This window comes from Mus pahari, chromosome 7, assembly GCF_900095145.1.
Source record: "Mus pahari chromosome 7, PAHARI_EIJ_v1.1, whole genome shotgun sequence".
NCBI lineage: Eukaryota > Metazoa > Chordata > Mammalia > Rodentia > Muridae > Mus > Mus pahari.
In genome coordinates this window covers 103,009,871-103,027,024 of record NC_034596.1, presented here as the reverse complement: position 1 = coordinate 103,027,024, position 17,154 = coordinate 103,009,871, and the positions used below count along the sequence as shown (strand labels likewise).

The 17,154-nt window shown below is 50.0% G+C and overlaps 1 protein-coding gene and 1 pseudogene across 2 annotated transcripts in view; one reads left to right on the top strand and one right to left on the bottom strand.

Moving 5' to 3' along the window:
* Positions 1-17,154, bottom strand: part of Wdr25 (WD repeat domain 25) — a 134,161-nt gene that overhangs the window by 32,742 nt on the left and 84,265 nt on the right. For both annotated transcript variants that reach the window (XM_029540820.1, XM_029540819.1), the window contains exons 3-4: positions 14,825-14,972; positions 2,688-2,818 (exon numbers count right to left, since the gene is read on the bottom strand). In XM_029540820.1, the coding sequence (XP_029396680.1) occupies positions 2,688-2,818; positions 14,825-14,972 (279 nt within the window). The remainder of the gene's footprint in view (positions 1-2,687; positions 2,819-14,824; positions 14,973-17,154) is intronic.
* On the top strand, positions 4,011-4,537 carry LOC110324625 (annotated as a pseudogene).

Here is a 17,154-nt window from a genome sequence, read left to right as displayed (position 1 = left end):
GGGCAGGGCCAGGTGCAGTGTCTGTGGGGATGCATGGGGCAGGGCCAGGTGCAGTGTCTGTGGGGATGCATGGGGCAGGGCCAGGTGCAGGGCCACTTTGTTAGAGGCTCACAAAAAGATCAGGCTCAACAATGATCAGAGTCAGGTCTCTCTATACGCAGGGTCAGCCAGACTGCTATGTATTTGAGTCTCCGCAGGCTGCATATGTAGTCTCAACTCTGTCACTGTAGTACAAAAGTAGCTACACAGGGGACATAAATGAATGATTATGGCTGTGTTCAAATAAAACCTTATTTCCAAATTAATAGGTGAGCTAAAGAAGCCCTCTTTTTCTGATTCCTTATACATAGAAACCTTCCAGATGCTGTTCTGGGCACAGGGACTAAGGCAGGAACAAGTGACAAGGCACACTAAGGCAAAAGGATGGCACTGAAACGTGACCTCAAGCAAAACCCTCATAAGCCCCATTAAACAGCAGCAGCAGCAGTAACAACAGCACAGAGTCAAGGAAAGTAAGAGCAAACCGACTGTGTCAAAAGGGGACCAGAAGGCGCTGGGGAGCACAGGCAGCTAACAGCAAACACACCCCTGTCCCTCCGCTGGCTAACTGCCCTCCCCTGAATTGCCTGTCATAAGAACACACACTGCAATTCCATAAGCACTCCTTTCCTGGGCAGTGACATGGGGAATCTCATCTTGACTGCGGGCCAAGGCCTGTGTCCCTCCGCTTCCACCTGTAGTGCCCACTGTAACCCTGCTGTGACAGTCAGAAAAGGACCACACTGCTGGCGCCATGTGAGTCTGAAGCCAACCTGGCCTACTGCGGGCTTCAGCACCATGGACAGAGCCTCTGCCGGTGGGGCGAGCGGCAGTGCTGTCAAAACAGGCAAATGTGTTGTCCCCAGAGCCCAGCCCATGCAAACAGACCCAGTGTGTCCCACTCTGTGTGACCCCGTGTGGGAGGACTGTTGGTAAAGAGGAAGTGAAAACAAACAGTGCACAGATCCCTTCACCCACGTTATTAGCTTGGGAGAGACTCGCAAACGTGCCGATAGCAGCAGCAGCAACATCTGCTTCTAATTGCTTCTCCCCAGAACTCGTCAGCTGGCGTCTGCCCCGGGAGGAAAGCTGGTATTTTCAACAAACTCTTAAATCAGATGGCATCCATAGTAAGTAATTTCTTACGTGTTTAAACTTCGAGGCTAGAAACAGAGTGTACCTTTGCAGAAGAGCTGGGCCATAAGGTGGTCCCACACCAAGGGTCCGCTTACAAGGTCTCTTTTTTATGTTTTCAAGACAGGGTTTCTCTGTGTAGCCCTGGCTGTCCTGGGCTCATTCTGTAGACCAGGCTGGTCTTGAATTCAGAGGTCTGCGGGCTCTGCTTCCTGAGTGCTGGGATTAAAGGCGTGCGCCACCACACTGGGCTACAAATATTTGATTTATGTACCATGATCAAATGTTTCCTTCTATTTATTATTTATTTGTGTCTTAAACAGAAAATGTTCCAGGGCTTTCAAAAATTCTACTATACCCATTAGTTTATTTGCAATATCCCTCTTTCCTAACTATTTTTGCAGAAAAGTTTCTTTTGCAAAAGCAAAGTGGTGTTTTGAAAGTGTGTGGGTCTATGCTGCCCCTCAGGAAGTGTCTCAAGAAAGAGAACCATCAAGTCCCCTGATGCCAGGAGCTCTGCAGGTTCTGCTCAGAAGCCCATGACCCTTCCGCAGGCTGCACCACCTTCCTGGAATGCTAGCCTGGTGCACAGTATGGACATGGACGTAGATGGGTCCTGGCCATTGGAAACTCTGATGCCTGTCCAGTCTCCCCAGCTCACAAGGAGATGCCTTAGGGTGTGCCTTCCTGGTGCTGCAGACCCAACAGGACTAGTCCCTTCATGATGAAACGCAAGAGGCCACTTCCTGCTGCCCTGCACCTCTTCCTTCCCTATCAGCTTCCATGCAGGTGGAACAGGGTGCAGGAATGTCTCAGACCGTGCCTCTATGTGCCTAAGAAGTGACAGTAGCCTGGGCCCAACACCTCCTCCAGGAAGCCCTGTCATAACAAGCCGAAAGCATTGCTGCTCTACAATGCCCACCTGCACACACTGAACACTCTCTGCACCAGAGTGTCCATCTTCTGGAGAATTCTAGGCAGAATCGCTTTCCACATACAGTTAGGTACTCAACAAACCTTCCTGGTGATACTCTGCATAGACTTGGACCTGGGATGTCTTAATGTGTCACAACTCAAAGTTACTCTCTAAAACCTCTAAAAATGATGCTTAGCCCTCACTAAATATGAAGCCCAAACTGTTCTGCCTCAAATATACAGGCATTGACTTGTCCCTATTTATTGACCTTATGAAGGAAAATTCTTTCATAGAAAGGCTGGCCTAGCGTGCACTGAGTACATAGTTCTTAGTCAGTCAAAGTGCTTGTTCTGGCCATGTAACTCCCTTAACTCAAAGGTCAGGGGGAGTGGCATGAGATGGCACTCTCACTGCTAGGGAGGCAGGTCGTCCCTGGAGTGCCCTGGCTGGCCAGCCTCCCCTCATCAGCCACGCCCAGGCCTAGTGTGCTATGTCTCAAAACACAAGTGACAGCGCCTCAAGAACCCAAGACACACACACGCACGCACACACACACACACACACACATGAAAGAACAGCCTGAGAAGAAGGGTGTCACCTTGCCAGTCCTCATGTCCCAAGCTTTGATTTCAGAGCTGAAGCCGCCACATAAAAAGACGTTGTGGTCTTTTGGATGAAATTTCAAGGTGGTGACTCTGAAGTCACTCTGACCACTAAACACCTGGGTTCCTGAAACACAGACAGACAGACAGACAAGAAAAAGTGAGAAAAAAATTCATATCACAAGTATTTTAAAGGGGAAATGTTCACATGATCACCAGGGCCCTATGTGGTCCAGTATCGATCCTCTAGGAACACAGGAGGGATGGCAGCTTGCTTCCATTTCCTATCAAATCCACCAAGACCCAGGGCTAGATCCTAGAACTCTGCCTTTCCTACATTCTGTGAGAGTTGTTTGTATCATCTCATTTGAACCATACACCAACTAACCCCAACATGGCTGAAAACAGGCTCAGGGAGGTTCAGAGAGTTTCTCAGGCCACATAGGTAATACAGGAGATTGTTTACCCAGGAGTCCAGAATCTAAACCCAGAGTTGGTTGGCATTTATTTCAGGATCAGTCTTCCAATCCTTATAAAATTGAAGGCAGATTTGTTACAGAGTGCAGCAGGTGTGGGTGACCTGACATGCTGGGCCACAAATGGCAGTGGCCTGCACAGCAGCCCAGCACAGAATGGACATCAGGAGTGGCTCACTGGGGTCTCACTGGCTCTGCAGGACTTGAGACAGCCCCGGCCATTTTTCATATTATCATACACAGTTGTCAAGTCCCTGCGCACACTGTAGTAACTATCTGGCACACACGGACACATATGGTGTGGAAAACAGCTGTCACTATGGTTTCCTAGAGGTGAGTAATAGAAGCTTTAGAAGTGTCCATCATTCAAGGACGGTTAAAGCCAGCGCTCCCCCCACTGCCCAGTATGACTTGTGTCCCCTACAGCACTGGTGGGACTCTCCTCTGTCACATGTCATTTGCCCAAACCCGCACCAAGAAATCTGCCTAGCCCTGAGAGGCACCGCACAGGGAGGCACCCGGGTCTGTCCCCTGACATGTCACCGGGGCCAGGCTTACACACCAGAAACAGCACCTGCCACCTGCCAAAACCAAGGAGGGGGCTTCCCTCAGAGACAGCATAAGGACTTCCTCAGCCAGAAGGGAAATCTCGGCTGCCTTTGGCTACCAGGGCTCCTCCACCGAATCAGGGCGGTGGCAGAGCAGAACATGGAAGCTGACAGCCGAGGAGCTGGAACGATGACTGTCAGGAAGATGCTTGCCATACAAGCATGAGGACCCGAGTTTGACCTCAAAGCCCACATAAAAAACTGGGTTTTAGGCTTCTACTTCTGGGTCAAAGCCATGGCGGTGGCAAATTCAAGTCCAGTCAATCCAGTGGTCTTCTCTGATGTCAGCATTGGCGGCCAGGTGAGGAAGTTGGTCGAATGAAGATTGAGCTCTTTGCAGACGTGGTGCCTAAGATGGCAGAGAACTTTAGGCAATTCTGCACTGGAGAGTTCAGAAAAGATGGTGTTCTGATAGGATACAAAGGAAATACCTTCCACAGGACCATAAAGGTTTCATGATTCAGGGTGGAGATTTGTTAGTGGCGATGGTACTGGAGCGGCCAGTATTTACGGGGTCCACTTGCAGATGAAAATTTTAAACATAGACACCCAGCTCCAGGCCTGCTTTCCTTGGCAAACAGTGGTCCCAACACAAATGGCTGCCGGTTCTTTATCATTTGCTCTAAGTGTGATTGGTTGGATGGAAAGCATGTAGTGTTTGGAAAAATCGCTGATGGACTTCTAGTGATGAGGAAGATCAAGAATGTTTCCACAGGCCCCAACAATAAACCCAAACTGCCAGTGTGTGGAAATGTAATCTAGACAAGATGGAGCCAGGTCCTCTGCAGTTTTGGTGTGACATTCTCCCTCGAGCCTGACAAGCTGGACTCGCCTCTGTTGGCTTCCCTGTCTCCACAGTATGCGATCCAGGACCTGGAAATATCACAGATCAGAACCAATAATCCCTTACATTTGGAACTGTAAATAAAGGAATTTTTTTAATGCAAAAAAACAAAAAACAAAAAAACTGGGTTTGGTGGTGCATGCTTGCAACCCCAATACCAATGGGGGAGAGAAGTGGAGACAGCAGACCCCCTAAGGCCTGCCTGCCAGACAGCTTCACCTAATCCCAGTGAGAGAGACCCCGTCTCACTAGCTTGACCACCAGCTTCCTGTGCCTGGACATAAGCAGGCACCTGCAAACACACAGCTGGTGTCAAAGACAGTGATGAAATGTCAGGACAGCGTGCTCTCGTCTAAGCCCTGCAAGGCCGTGTTTGTTCATTCTGGGTAGGAAGTACTCCCTGATGACTTCCTCTGTCTGCTGACCCCATACACCGAGGAAGAACTCGGCCAGCTCCAGCTTGTCCGGTAAGGAAATGAAACTCATCAATCATGGCTTATGAGAGTCATGGAGGGATAGCTGCAATGGCCAGAGCCACGGTCGTCAATCCTATTCATCCCCATTCAGGACCTCTGCAGGCATCACTGTCAAGAAGTGGTCTGTAGATGTGGGACAAAATGCACCAATGTGCCAGCATAGCATCGACATGGGTTTTAAAGACTTCTTTTCTTTTCCAATTGTGTATTTCTGTGTGTACTTGTTTGAGTGTATGCCATGGGTGTACAGGAACCAGCACAGGCCAGGAGAGGGAGCTGAGTTCCCTGTAGCTCTGTAGCTCTAGGCCTGACATGGGAGCTGGTCCTCTGAACAAACAGTATGTTCTTTTAACCACTGGGCAAACTCTGCAGTCCCACTGTCAGCATATTTATTAAAAAAAAAAAAAAAGGATATCTTACAAAGTAAGGCAAAATAAAACAGCCAATTTTAAATACATCTTAATATGCCATGTACTAAGAGCATCAAGCAACTTTTAAAAACATTTTTAAATAGATATTGGTGAATGTGCGAGTCCACAAAAGGTCAGTGGATAACCTGTGGGTGTTGGCTCTACCCTTCAGCTACATAGGTCCCTGCTCATCAGGCTTGGCAGCGGACACCTTTGCCTGCTGAGCTGTACTGCCAGCCCAAGGACATAGCAACTGCTTTGAAAACAGAAAGGTGCATCAGAACCAAATATGGCTTCTCTTATCTAAAGGCAGATACCATCCTGTGGCCCAGGGCTTGAAAGCCATCCAACTGTAGTTCCTGTTTCCCGAAGACCACAAAGAGGCTGACAGAGACTCCCCACAGGGATGCAGGGTACAGCCCACTGTCCAAAGACACAGAGGACTTAGAACCCATTTCTCTAGCAAACAGGAGCCCCTGCAATTAACAAGAAGGTGATATTACTATATTCCTGTGTTTCAACAACTCAATTCAGAGTCAAATGAGATACTCATTTAAAGGTTTTAAACCAGGTCAGAAAGCCACTGATCCATGGGTTGGACTGTGGACAACCGTCAGTCGCTTTGGTTTTGTTGGGTTCTTTTCTTTTGGTGCTAGGAACAGAGCTCAGGGCCACACATGTGGTAATGAGCACGCTACCACTGAACTAAACTTCCCACCCCCAAAGTACAGTCTTCAATGCATGACACTTAAATGATTTTTAGCAACATCAAAACAATAAATAAATAGACCTGCTTTCAGGTACCAGGGCACAGCTCTCTAGTAAAGCTGTGCTTACTGTGCCCAAAGTGCTTGGCTCAAATGCCAGCACAGGGAAAAGAAAGGAAGAAAGAAAGAGAGGGAGGGAGGGAGGGAGGGAGGGAGGGAAGGAGGGAGGGAGGGAGGGAGGGAGGGAAGGAGGGAGGGAGGGAAGAAGGAAGGAAGGAAGGAAGGAAGGAAGGAAGGAAGGAAGGAAGGAAGGAAGGAAGGAAGGAAGGGAAGAAAAAGACTGTTTCAAAACATTCTCTCTAGAATGAAAAACAAGAACTATTCATTTTAAACTTGGGGGAGGGCCAGGGCGATGTCACAGTATATAAAGGATAAAGTGTCTGCTGTGTAAGCACAAGAGTTTGAGTGTGGATCTCCAGCATCCACATAAAAAGTTCAAAATGGTGGTACATTCATGCAATCCTGGTGTGGAGACGAGGGAGAGAGAGAAAGGTGGGGGTTCCCTTGGGGTTCACTGGCCAGCCATGCTAGCTCAATCAGTGAGCCTCAGGCTGACACAAAAAAAAAATGCTTGAGAGGAGGGCTCAACCTTTGTCGTCCACTGCTCCTTTTCATCCAAGATATCTTCATGCAGCTTCAGGTATATAGGGTTATACAGTAGGTACAAAGACCAAAGATTTGTGCACGGTAATCCTTAAAAATAATTTTAGGACAATTCTTTCGTATACATATAATTTTACTCTTTACTGAAGATGAGAGCAAATTTGCATTCTAATGAGATGGATTACTTGTTTATTTTTACATGAATTAAATGCTTCAGGACTCAGGAAGCAGAGGCAGGACAACCTGGACCACACAGTAAGTTTCAGACCAGCCTAGGCAACAGAGTGAGACCCTAACTCATAAAATAAGCAACAAGCATATTTGACACAACAGGATATACCATACTTTCAAAGTTTCCAAAATTAAAGGATGTTCAGATATGCCAAGAACGGCACTTTGCATGAATCCATTAGAAAACAACAACAACAACAACAAAAAATGGCAGAAGTATATCTAGAGCTATTTCAGAAACTGATAGAAACTCTGTCCCAGGCCAAACTCCATTCAAAAAAAAAATTTTTTTTTGATGAATCTGATTTTAAGAAGTCAAACACTCAGCTGGGTGGTGGTGGTGCACGCCTTTAATCCCAGCACTCGGGAGGCAGAGGCAGGCGGATTTCTGAGTTTGAGGCCAGCCTGGTCTACAGAGTGAGTTCCAGGACAGCCAGGGCTGCACAGAGAAATCCTGTCTTGGGGGGAGGGGGGAGGAGGAGGAAGGAGGGGAGGAGGAGGAAAGAGCAAGAGCATAAAACTTTTTGCACATAGGGTTAGCACCATACTTCATCACACACAGCCTTGTGCACGAGCTGAGGTGCTTGGGTAGGTCTTGTCGGCATTACCACTGCCTAACGGCAGGCGTAGTGCACAAGGCCCGTGATATGTGCTCAGACTGGGGCTGGAGGGAACCCATGAAATGCAGTATGGCTGAGCGCTGCAGGAAACATCTTGGATCCATTACGTGTTTGAGATTGAATTAATTTTTGGTCACTGCACACTCAGAACCCCTTAGCAGCTGCTCAATGTTTCACAGCCCCACACTTAGTTACATGACCCTGTTGAGCTGTGATCACAGATTTAGGAGCTGGGCTGGAGAGAAAGGAAGACAGCCTTTTAAACCCGCAGCTCCAGTTTTATTTTGTGTTATGCTGTTGCTCAGGGACCCTAGCAGACTGTGGGGGCCTTGTTAGATCACCCTGCCCTCAGACAAGCACTGCCCAGTGAGCTAACCTAACTGGGAAGTGCCTTTTCTCCAGTTTACTCTTATTTTTTCACAACCCAAGCTTTTCTCCCCACCCCTTTTTGTGAGTGTATGCTTGCACATGCAGAGTATGGAGGCCAAAGGACAATGCTCAATGTCTTCCTCAACTTACTTTTTGAGAACCTGGAGCCCATCAGTTAAAGTAGACAGGCTAGACAGCAGCAGGTCCAGGCACTTGCCTGGCTCTGCCTCCTCAGGGCTGGGATTAAGGCAGAAGCTGTCTCACCTGGCTTTTACATGAGTTCGGGGATCCCAAGTCAGGTCCTCATGCTTGAGAGGCAGGCGCCCTACCCACTGGGCCATCTCTCCAGAACCTCTTCCACACTCTTAGGCTACAGTCGGGGACCAGACACCCAGCTGGCAGACAGGTGAATATAATGGGGAGAGTCTCTTCCTCTCTGTACCCCCAGATCTGGAACTCACTGCCCACCCTCAGACCCAAAGCAAAGGAGCACACTCCCTGTGGGGAGCAGATGCGTTCCTGGGTCCTTGGAGCACAGCGTAGGACCAGCCATGTTCATTTGAAATGGCAACAGATGTTTGTTGAAAGGTGATGATGCACCTTGCTGAAGACAGAGAAGAGGGGTGGGGGACTGAGCTACTGGGTGATTGAAGTTTTCCTGCTAACAAGAAAAAACAGAAAAACACACTTCCCTCAACTCCTGAAGATGCTGAAAATCTGTCTTTGAAAGGCTAAAATTTTCCACTTAGAAAGAGGCTGTCGAGTACATTTCCTACTTCTAAGAGCTGGGACTTTGCTATCTTCTTTGTTAAAGGGGCCCGAAGCTAAAAGATTCCTAATAAGCTAGCAGGTACCTAATGGGAAACACTGGAGGGAAACATTCTGCTCAAGGATTCAGTTCAGAAATCAGCATCACAGCATCACCATCACCTAGCTGGATGCTGTTGACAGGGTGATGGATACGCTGAGAGCTGGGGAGACCTGTGTCCAGGACCGGCTCTTCGTTGGTCCTTCACTGCCGTCTCGGGCAGGCAGGAAGACTGAACGTTAAGTGCTATGTAAAGCACTCTGGAGGAGGCAACCAAAGAGAGTCATTATTGTTTGAAAAATTAAACCCTAACTTATTGAATTCATCTGTGGTTAAATTAAAACCTAAAGCCCAGGGATGCTGGGTTCTAACCGTGGGAACCTTAAGAGACTAATGACTGCTGGGCTTTCCCGGGGGGGGGGGGGGGGAGGCTGGAGAACACAACAGGCCTGGGCTGCCTTCTGCCTTTGCTGAGGAGCCTTGCAGAAAAGCCGGGAGATAAGTCAGCAAGGAGAAGCTTGACCAAGAGGACCGGCTGCTCTTGAGGTGAAGGTCTTTCTCCTGGAATCTGTGGTACTCTCTCCCCTCTCCCAAACGGTAGTCTATCAGTTCTCCCCCTGGGCGGGGCTTCTTCAGCACTTGGGCTAGCTGTAACAGACCTTGGGACTATCTTGCTTGTCTGCTTGTTATAGGAAATTCTGTTTATTCACTGCAGGCTTATAGGAAATTGAGCTTTAAAATATGTAATCCATTGGCACTTGGCTGTATTGATCTGGTTATAATGAGCTCAACCAGTATAAAAACTGTTTGGATCTTCTTGGAGTTAAGAAAAATTACTTCTTTTCCCTTTTGGATCAATAATGATACAAATAGAAACTATGTTTCTGGGCTTGGGGGAGGGGGGTGGTGTCAGCACAGAGTACTTGCTTATGAGTCTGAGGCTCCAAGTTCAATTCACAACCCTAGAATAAACCGTCCTTTACAGCAAAGCCATGGTTCAAGGGTTTCACAGAAACCCTGAGTACTCACTCTCCAAACACTACGACTTCCATAGCTTCTCCATCCAGTACCACTGAGGGGCTGGGTGACCCAGGCAGGCAACTGCTCAGAGCTGGGCCTCTTCCTTCCTTAGACAGAGAGAGAAGTCAAGCTTCCCTGAGGCAGCCACTCCTGTAGCCAGAGTAACAACATCTGGCAGCCTAATGCTGCGACGGGGCGCTATGGGCCCTGAAGGCCCTCCATTTTCATTCAGCATGTTTGGCTCCCAGACCACTCCTGGCTCATCAATGGCACTTCAGATGAAATGAAACCCAAGTACTGGTCCCTTCGAAAGAGAAGGGATGACCACGCCCCCTGCAGGGAGCTCACCTTGGCTACACTACTCTGAGGACACAAGTGGGAAGGGGGACCATCATGTACAGTAAGCCTGTCCCCGCAGGCCTGGCTGGATCCTTGTCACACAGCCATCCTGGGTAATGGCAGGAACGAATCTGCATCTCAGAGCTGAGGAAAGGGAGTCTGGCGAGGGAGAGGACATCCGGCCCGATGGCCAGCTACAGAGACACTGACTGGCTCGTCTGACCCCAGAGCCCCTCTGTCTGCATCCCACCTCCAGGCCCGCCAGCGACTTGTGACCTTTCCTCCTCCGTGGCTCTTTGTTCCTAGCCACAGACTCAGGGACAAGTAGGGAAAATGTTGACAGGGAAAAGCTTGTGTTGTTGGCCCGTGGTAATTGAGCCTATGTTCCCAGGCAGCAGGCATATGACTCATCTCGCTAAAATCAATATCGTTACAGCATCCTCTGGGAAGTATTCAGCCAGCTGTAAATTTAACCATCCTGACTCAAAGTTAACGAGAAAAGCAGCTTGCTAACTTTCAGATCACCCTCTGTGCATCAGGAACAGGGGCCATGTTGGCAAGTGGGCAGAGGCCAGGCAGGATGCAGGCCGAGGGCCAGGTAGGCCTTGTCCGCATGCCCACTGGCACGGCTCTGGGCTCAGCAGCAGTGCCACTCAGAGCCTGATAGCCTTACTGCAAAGCCATGCTCAAAACTGCCCTTCAGGGGTGAGTGTGAGAGCAGACACAGAAGAGCAGGAACGAGCCCTGGACCAGAAAGACAGTAGGGCCACGTGGACGGTGGCTGCAGGAGCTGGCAGCTGCCATCCTTTTCCTTCCAAGCCCAGCCACTTTCAATTATCTATCTGGACAAAACTGCATTTCTTAAAATTAAGAGGTGAGGAGTTAGCTTGCAAACCAGCTGTGTTTGGCTGTAAGCAGCTTTGTTGAAACACATAAGCCACCATACTAACATCAAACATGGCCTGACTGAGTTCAGATCCGGGGCCAGTCAAGAAAAGGGGCCTAACCTAAGAAGAACCAGTGGTTCACTGATGGCTGCTTCCCACACAGAGGAGAAACATGACTAGTGTAAGTCCGTTTCAATCCATAAAATCATGCCAGGGTCTGGTGTCACCTTCTTCATAAGGAGGGCTGGCATGAATATCCATCCTAGCTATGGATAAGAACTGGTTTATGAGGATGAAGAAGCCCTCCCTAGATGGGAGCCAGTGAAAGAATGCTTAGTTTCCAGGAGAAGGGGTCACAGATGACAGACACATGCTGAAGGGGGTTAAGGAAAGGGTCTTGTGACATGGCTAACAAAGGTGGGGGTGGGCTGCAGTAGCCAGTGACCATCATCAATATGAACCCTGCTGGAGATGCCAGCAGTGGCAAACAGACACAAATGCCGGTGTAAAAGCAAGCCTGTCCCTTGGGGGCTGTGACAGCCAGCGCTCACTGTTTCCTTTCAGGTTTTCAGGGGCACTAAATGTCCTCCTGAACTGTGCTGGGGAAACCCGAGTGTGCCACGGAGCTTGAAGACCTACAGAGGCCCTGGCTGCAGCACACCACTTGCTTAAAGCACCCATGGGAGCCAGTGGCACTTCAGAGGCTTTGCGTGACAGAGCCTTGGCGCATGGCCTCTCCCCTGAAGCCTCTTCACCGCAGCCTTCATTTGGACACTTTTCACTCTTCCTATACCAAGAGCTCTGAAGCTGCCAGGGCTAACCCTGTCCCTGCTGGAGCATAGCTGTCCACAGCTTGAGACGCACCCTTCAGCTGCTCACTTCATCAGAGGGGTCAGTCAGGATCCTGAGGTACTCTAGAGATAGCCAAGCACCCTGCCAAAAGTTAGGCCAAGGAAGTTTGTCCAGGGCAGGGAGGGGTGTGGGAAGGCACACTAGTCCATGTGGTGACAAGATACCTTTGCCAGCCCCATAAGCCCAAGCTACATCCAGCTGTCACCAACAGTTGGGTGACCTCAAGAAAGTCATCAAACACTCAAAGCCTCAATTGCTATATCAAAAAAGAAAAAAAAAAAAAAAGGAGATAGAGATAATGTCCTCCCCGGCCAGAGGGGGTGGGGGCTAAGAATGTCACCCAAGCAAAGGGCCTAACCCATTTATCTGTGTCAGCTCAACGTGGGCCTAGTGGCAAATGGGACACCACGGTTACAGCAAAGACTTGGACAACAGCAGACCACTCTCTTTCTTTGTGGCATCAGCCATAGTCAAAATGGGGCTGAAAACACTTCTCAGGAGAGGAGTGGCCCTCAGTGTGAAGCTCCATCCGGCCAATCCTTCCCACCCACTATGACCCAACAGAAGGCACAGGGACATGAACACAAATGGAGGCAGTCAGGACACTGAGCATCCCAGAGAGAAGGGGGAATGGCCCTAGCCAAGACTTCAGAGTTCTTTAGAGGGCTAGACTGTGGGGTCGGCACACCTACCTCAGACCCCAGAGAGATAAGAGGAGCTACCACCCACCACCAAGAAGTGCAACTCTGAGGGGCTGACATCTGCAAGAGGAGCTTCAGAGCTGAGTAAGCTCTGGAGGGCCTCTGAGGAGATGAAGAGCTGATTGGTATGCAGGACAGGTCATGAACAAAGCCAGTGACGCTCAGGGTCTGGGTGGTGTCTGCCAGTGTTCCCTGAGGCCGCCTGTGCCTAATGTACCAGAGACGTTCGTTAGGGAGATTGCAGACGGAAACAGGAGCGCCAAAAATAATTAATCTGTGAGCAGATTTGATTAAGTGTTGATTCATGGCTGTTCTGTAAGCCAACAGCCCGTCACAACTATAAATTAACGAGATAAGATGGTGCTGGCCCTCCGTATTTCAGGCCGGGTATTGACAGTTTAGAATCCACAGATTTTTAACTGTATTGATTGAGGACACCAGGATAAATGGCCTTGGCACCAAATTCCCATTAATGACAATGGGCACCGAGTGACTAATTCCCAGAGCACTGCAGAGAGAACGCCCTACGCTGCCTTCTCCTGGCAGGGCGCTCTAATTAGATTGAAATGAAAAAGCCAAATGACCATGGGCGGGAGAGGCAGAGGAAGGAAATGGAAGATCAGACCTGGGGAAGAGAAAGAACAAGACTAGTCAGAACCGGACCAAGGCCATGGGCTGCACACATGCTAAGAGTGGTCCTAGCAAGACAAGGGGCCAGAGACGGGGGTGCAGATCTATGGGTGCCCCCCCTGCCAGCCCTTGGATGGGAGGACCCAGCAGGGGACAGCCTCAGCTGTCCAACTGTATAGATGTGAGCCAGCTCTGTTCAAGCGATAGACAACGAGACCACCAAGATGGCCACACCCTCAAGGACACACACTTGCCAGGACATTGACAGAACGGGCAGCTATCCTCACAGGAGAGGCCTCATCTAGCGGCCAGAGGTCTTCCTTGAGGCTGGGCTAGCTTCAAACAACCCATCAACTCTGTCCTCTCTGGGGACAAAAGACATCCAGCATACCCTAGCACCAGTCTTACACACAGCAGGCATATAATAAGTAACAAAGTATGTAACGAGAAGAACTCTTCAGTACATGAGCCCCCATACAGACACCGTTCCCAGCAAAGGAGGGTGAAGTGCACTCCCTACTGAATGCCAGCTCTCAGAAGTGGGGCCATGCCCTGTCTCAAGCTCCCCTCCACACAAGGGCCCCTTGGAGCCCTGTCAGATGCTTCCTTCCATGGTCCCCCACACCTGATGGGACAGCACCTCATCTCCTCTCCATTGAGCCACATGTCACATGATACCAGCTACAGTTCCAGGTCCTCCTAGCTGTAACACAAACAGGATCATGATCCACTGCAGTCCCAGACTTGTCATCTACCTGCCGACTGCCATGGCTCTCTATTTTGTCAGGCATCAGACCCTCTTCTCACCTAGAAAATGGCACCCACTGCTGCTGACAGCCGTAATGACAATCCCAAAGGCCACGTGAAAAGCCCAGGAAGCTTGCTCTGAGCTCCGCAGTGTAGGTTAGACGCCTTGTCCAATGGTCCCTCCCCTTGCTGTCTCCCTTGCTGTCAGTAAATGGCCCAATCCAGGATTGCTGCACGGAGTCTGCCTGGCTAAGCTGCTTCTCTTCTCTTCCCTTCCCTACCTGACGGAGGGTTCCTGAGGTTCTGCTCACACAACCCACACCCACCCCCCGCCCAGGTGCATGCTAGGGTTATACTGAGAAGAGCCCCTCTGAAGACTCGGTTCCCCCCGCATGGGCTGACAGGGATTCTAAACTGACGCTAACGAAAGGACACCGTGATATTTTGGTCCCAATTACACTACAGAAGTTGATTAAAAAGCTGCCACTTTATCCGGCCCTACAGCTTGGTACTGAGACAATCTTGGCTCTGCCCTTTGCTGACTGGCAGAGGACTGCTTCCAATGCTTTGTAGACAGCTGTGGTGCCACTGGCAAATGATCTGCATGCCCGTAGGGGCAATGAGCCTGTCCTGAGGCCTCTGCCACCCCATCACCACAGTCAGTATGCAGTCAGGACCCTCTGGGGAGGCTTCCCCAGTGAGGGGCTGCCGGCTGACCTGAGACAGTTAGGATGTCAGGACACACCTGTTTCCAGGTCTGTTAGATGCAGGGCAAAGTCGAAGCCACCACTGAGGATGCGCCGGCCACAGGGAGACCACCGTGCAGCCCTTACTGCCTCACTGTGCACAGAGTAGGTCTGCAGGCAGTGTCCCGAGTCCACAGCATTCCACACCTGCAAGGGAAACAAAGACAGGCAGCACCAGTCACAGTGATGAAGGCCTTCAGGAAAGTGCTTCCTGAGGGGCTAGGTCCTACTATTTCACATCTAACTAGAGCTAGAGTCTCTCTTCCTCACAGCGAAGCACAGGTCTCCTTTCTCCAGGGCTAAGGAAACAGCATCTCCTGTCTCCACTCAGCCTTCACACCTGCTCCTCCCTGCTGACCACAGACATGACATCATCAACACAGTCCTGCCCCTGCCTTCGACAGTCTGCTACCTGCCCTGGAATGGAGAGAGCACCCAGCCAGACCACAGTTGACTGAGACCCAGAGAGGGGCTAGCCTCAGAGCTCAAGGAGGGGGGGGGGGTAACCTCTTCTTAGGCGAGTAGGCGAAGGGTACCTCCCCTCCCCCTCCCCCTGGCTCTCCACAGGGATGAGGCTCCTGGGAGGATGTCCAGGACACACTTGACTCCTGCAAGCGGCACAGAGCTACAGCGCCACAGCTGTCAGATCTGGTCCTGCTCAACGCCCCAAAGGGTGGAGAGGACACACTGCTGGTCATGTGACAGACCCAGTGGCTCCATATCACCAGGCCACAGTCTCCCCTTCTGTAAATTGGAAACGAAGGCAACCACCCCAGATAGAAGTAAGGCTGGAGTCAGTTTCTTAGCACATGAAACAGAAGGGCTGCTGGCTGGGGCTTGAAGGTTCTGGCGTTCTGAAAGAATATTCCCTGGCACTAGCTAACAACACTCCCTTAGAAGAGAAAAGCCCAAACAAGCACACCCTCGCTTCCACAAACCTGCTCCCCGAGCAACTCCCACTGAAGGTGAGCTAACTCCGCCTGCCAGGCCCTGAAGGCTCTCAAAAATGCAGCCAGAGTTCTGAGAGGTTTCCTGTGAATATGTAAATGTCTAATTAAGCAAACAAAAGGTCATGAGAGGCCTTCACAGCAGGCGGGGGGGGGGGGGGCCCTTCCTGTCTCCCCCTTCCTGTCTTCCATAGCAGGGTCAGGAGCTGGGTCTCCAACCTAAAAGAATGAAAACCAAGAAGCAGCAGTGGTTCTGTTTAAAAACACAGAAAAAACAAAGGAGGAGCAGCCAGCAGACTGGCAGTGGAGGGAAGAGCAAGGCAGAGCGGCAGAGCGCAGAGCTTGGCTGCTGCTCTACAACTATGTACAAGAACGGTGTTGATGGGAAAATTAACTGAGCCAGGGTAACGCTGCAGAGTTCATATGGTTAGACAGGAAGAAGCCGGCACCGAGTGCACAGGACAAGCCGCATTTACAAAGTATGATGTCGTTTTCTAAGAAGCATGAACTACAGAATCACACTAATTAGGCTGGCTAGTATAAAAACAAAACCAAAGATAACACGTGTTAGCATGGACGCAGAGAAATCAAAACCCCCTCCACCGCTGGCAGGAAGATAAGCTAGGGCAGCCATGATGGACTGCAGCCTGGGGGTTCCCAGGAACCTGTAGGATTACTGTACAACCTAGGAATTTTGCTTCTGAGAATAAACCCCAACTTCTGGTACTGGGGGCTTAAGGAAGCTTTGCCGTTCTTCACATGGAGAGAGGGTGGAAGGGTCCCATGTGTCCACAGACGTGAGAGAATAAACAAACTGCAGCCCACCCTTCTACACAGTGCTCTGCTTCTTAGCCAGGGCTTCCTGATGACACTACAGCGCAGTGAAGACCAGATGACAGTGTTCACAGTGGGCCAGGCCAGAGAGGAGGGACTCTGGAGGAACCACAGGGAGGAAACAAAGCCAGCTGCCCAACAGTATGAGTTATACCTGGCTACAGGGGTAAAGTTTGTTACATTTTACCTTATTTGGTGGGTTTTGAGTTTTTTGGGGGGTTGGGTTTGGTTTGTTTTGGTTTTGGTTCTTCAAGACAGGGTTTCTCTGTCTGTTCAAGAACTAGCTGTGTAGACCAGGCTGGCCCTGAACTCACAGAGATCCTCCTGCTTCTGCCTCCTGGGTGCTGGAATTAAAGGCTTGTGCCACCACTGTCCTGCCACCCTGTTGTTCTTGGTTTTGTGTTTTGTTGTTTTGAAGCACACACAAAACTGTTGTGTTGTTTATTCATGTGTTTGTAGTAAGTTTGTAGTAAGGCCCTAAAACAAAAAAAAAAAACGAGCTTAGGATGGCTGCCGCTTCTCTGGATGGCCAGTATTTCCTCTGAGAG